This window comes from Vigna radiata, unplaced genomic scaffold (genome assembly GCF_000741045.1).
Source record: "Vigna radiata var. radiata cultivar VC1973A unplaced genomic scaffold, Vradiata_ver6 scaffold_1066, whole genome shotgun sequence".
NCBI classification, from domain to species: domain Eukaryota; kingdom Viridiplantae; phylum Streptophyta; class Magnoliopsida; order Fabales; family Fabaceae; genus Vigna; species Vigna radiata.
Window position 1 is genome coordinate 1 of NW_014544055.1, and position 3,148 is coordinate 3,148.

General features: G+C 40.0%; 1 protein-coding gene across 1 annotated transcript; it reads left to right on the plus strand.

The window, feature by feature from the left end:
- LOC106755252 (phenylalanine ammonia-lyase class 1) lies at positions 1-3,148 on the plus strand (the record flags this gene model as incomplete). Its single annotated transcript, NM_001317308.1, is given in 2 exon segments — positions 1-437; positions 1,377-3,148. Coding segments are annotated over 2 exon segments (2,148 nt in total).

Here is a 3,148-nt window from a genome sequence, read left to right on the forward strand (position 1 = left end):
TCATCATCTCCATTTTTTCATTCTCTTCACTGTTTTAAGATGGAAGCAACTACCCTCACCAACGGCAACCAAAACGGTTCCTTCTGCTTCACTTCCACCAAGACCAGTGATCCTCTCAATTGGGGAACGGCCGCGGAGGCGCTCAAGGGGAGCCACCTCGATGAGGTCAAGCGCATGGTGGCCGAATACCGTCAGCCGCTGGTCCGCCTCGGTGGCGAGACGCTCACCATCGCTCAGGTGGCGGNGGTGTCTGCACACGACCAAGGCGTGAGGGTGGAGCTGTCGGAGTCCGCTCGGGAAGGTGTTAAGGCGAGCAGTGAGTGGGTGATGAANAGCATGAACAATGGCACTGACAGTTACGGCGTCACCACCGGCTTCGGTGCCACCTCACACCGCCGAACCAAACAAGGTGGTGCACTGCAGAAAGAACTCATCAGGTAACTAACTCTACGTATATAACACGCAAACACAAACTCTACGTATATATATAAATATCTATGCTTACTATACGTACTATTTTCCTTGTTTTCAATCTTTCATGTGTCCGGTGCTGCTTACTGAGCACGGTACTTACCTAAATTTAACACCATAAAAAATTACTACCATTCCATCTGATCGTCTTTTATATATATTCATTCAAAGACATGCATGATTAAGGTTCTCTTTCTAAAATATCGCGAACCAATTCTCAACTACGTAAACAAAATGTTTTATATTTGTTTTTTTATTTTTAAATTGTAATTGCATTTTTTGTTAAATACATTTTTTTTCTCTTGAATTTCAGTGAAAATTAAAGTGCGAATTTAATTATTTTAATTAAATTTTGTCTTTTATATTTTTGGTTTTTATATAATGTATGACTATATTTTTAACAGTAATGCATGGAAAATAATTTTTATTTTTGGATATGATATTTTGATAATATTTTTTGACATTTTTTTATAATAGGATACGTGTCATCATTTTATTGGTATAAAAAATATTTAAAACAGATCAATCACAAACTCTCACGTATGTGTTGTCAAAAAGCTGTTAAAATAGTATTGTTAAAAAAACTTTTTCTTTTTTATTTTAAGCTGGACGGCTTTAAAGAAATTTCTTACATACCTAACTCAACCTGTGTTATCACACAGAATTCGTCTTGTATTGGATAAGCTACTAATATGCAATTTTATTTTTCAACATTATATATTTAGCGTAAATATGTTTTGCTATTTCATATTAAATTTCCGTTTTTAATTATGTAACTACGATGAGAACATTTTTCTTGTGTTTTGTAATAATTACTGCAAACATATGCTTTCTTCAAGGTGGATTTACTTTATGATTAATTTAAAACAAGAATTCCTAATTATGATTGTTTTATTTCTTTTCAGGTTTTTAAACGCGGGAATATTTGGAAATGGGACTGAATCATGCCATACACTGCCACACACGGCAACTAGAGCAGCCATGCTAGTGAGGATCAACACTCTTCTTCAAGGCTACTCAGGCATCAGATTTGAAATCTTAGAAGCAATCACCAAGCTCCTTAACAACAACGTTACCCCATGTTTGCCACTTCGTGGTACAATCACGGCTTCTGGAGATCTTGTTCCACTTTCCTATATTGCCGGTTTGCTAACTGGCAGACCTAACTCCAAAGCTGTTGGACCNTCTGGAGAACTACTTAATGCCAAGCAAGCTTTTCAATCGGCTAACATCAATTCTGACTTCTTTGAATTGCAACCCAAGGAAGGCCTTGCCCTTGTTAATGGCACGGCTGTCGGTTCTGGCTTAGCTTCTATAGTTCTCTTCGANGCAAATATANTGGCNGTGTTGTCTGAAGTTCTATCAGCCATTTTTGCCGAAGTGATGCAAGGGAAGCCTGAGTTCACNGATCATTTGACACACAAGTTAAAGCACCACCCTGGTCAAATTGAGGCTGCTGCCATCATGGAGCACATTTTGGANGGAAGTTCCTACATGAAGGATGCCAAGAAACTGCACGAAATAGATCCTTTGCAAAAGCCAAAACAAGATAGATATGCTCTCAGAACTTCACCACAGTGGCTTGGTCCTCTCATTGAAGTGATTCGTTTCTCCACAAAGTCAATTGAGAGAGAGATTAACTCTGTGAATGACAACCCTCTTATTGATGTTTCAAGGAACAAGGCACTGCATGGTGGTAATTTCCAAGGAACCCCAATCGGAGTCTCCATGGACAACACACGTTTGGCTCTTGCATCTATTGGCAAACTCATGTTTGCTCAATTCTCCGAGCTTGTCAACGACTTTTACAACAACGGTCTGCCTTCAAATCTCACCGCTAGCAGAAATCCTAGCTTGGATTATGGTTTCAAGGGAGCTGAAATTGCCATGGCTTCCTATTGCTCTGAACTTCAGTATCTCGCAAATCCAGTAACAAGCCATGTCCAAAGTGCTGAGCAACACAACCAAGATGTGAACTCTCTTGGTCTGATTTCATCCAGGAAGACAAATGAATCTATTGAGATCCTTAAGCTCATGTCTTCCACCTTCTTGATGGCACTTTGCCAAGCAATAGATTTGAGGCATTTGGAGGAGAATTTGAAAAGCTCGGTCAAGAACACTGTCAGTCAAGTTTCCAAGAGGACTCTTACCACAGGTTTCAACGGAGAACTTCACCCTTCAAGATTTTGCGAAAAGGATCTACTGAAAGTTGTTGACAGGGAGTATGTATTTTCCTACATAGATGACCCATGCAGTGCTACATACCCACTGACGCAGAAACTCAGGCAAGTGCTTGTAGACCATGCCTTGGTAAATGCAGAGAATGAGAAGGACGTTAACACATCAATCTTTCAAAAGATTGCAATTTTTGAGGAGGAGTTGAAGACCGTCTTGCCGAAGGAGGTTGAAAGTGCAAGGGCTGCTTATGAGAGTGGGAAAGCTGCAATTCCAAACAAGATCAAAGAATGCAGATCTTACCCACTGTACAAGTTTGTGAGAGAGGAGTTGGGGACTGGGTTGCTAACCGGAGAAAAGGTGAAGTCACCAGGTGAAGAGTTTGACAAATTATTCACAGCAATATGCCAGGGTAAAATCATTGATCCTCTTCTCGAATGCCTTGGAGACTGGAATGGAGCTCCTCTTCCAATTTGTTAATTTTATCGTCACTTTCTTAAAT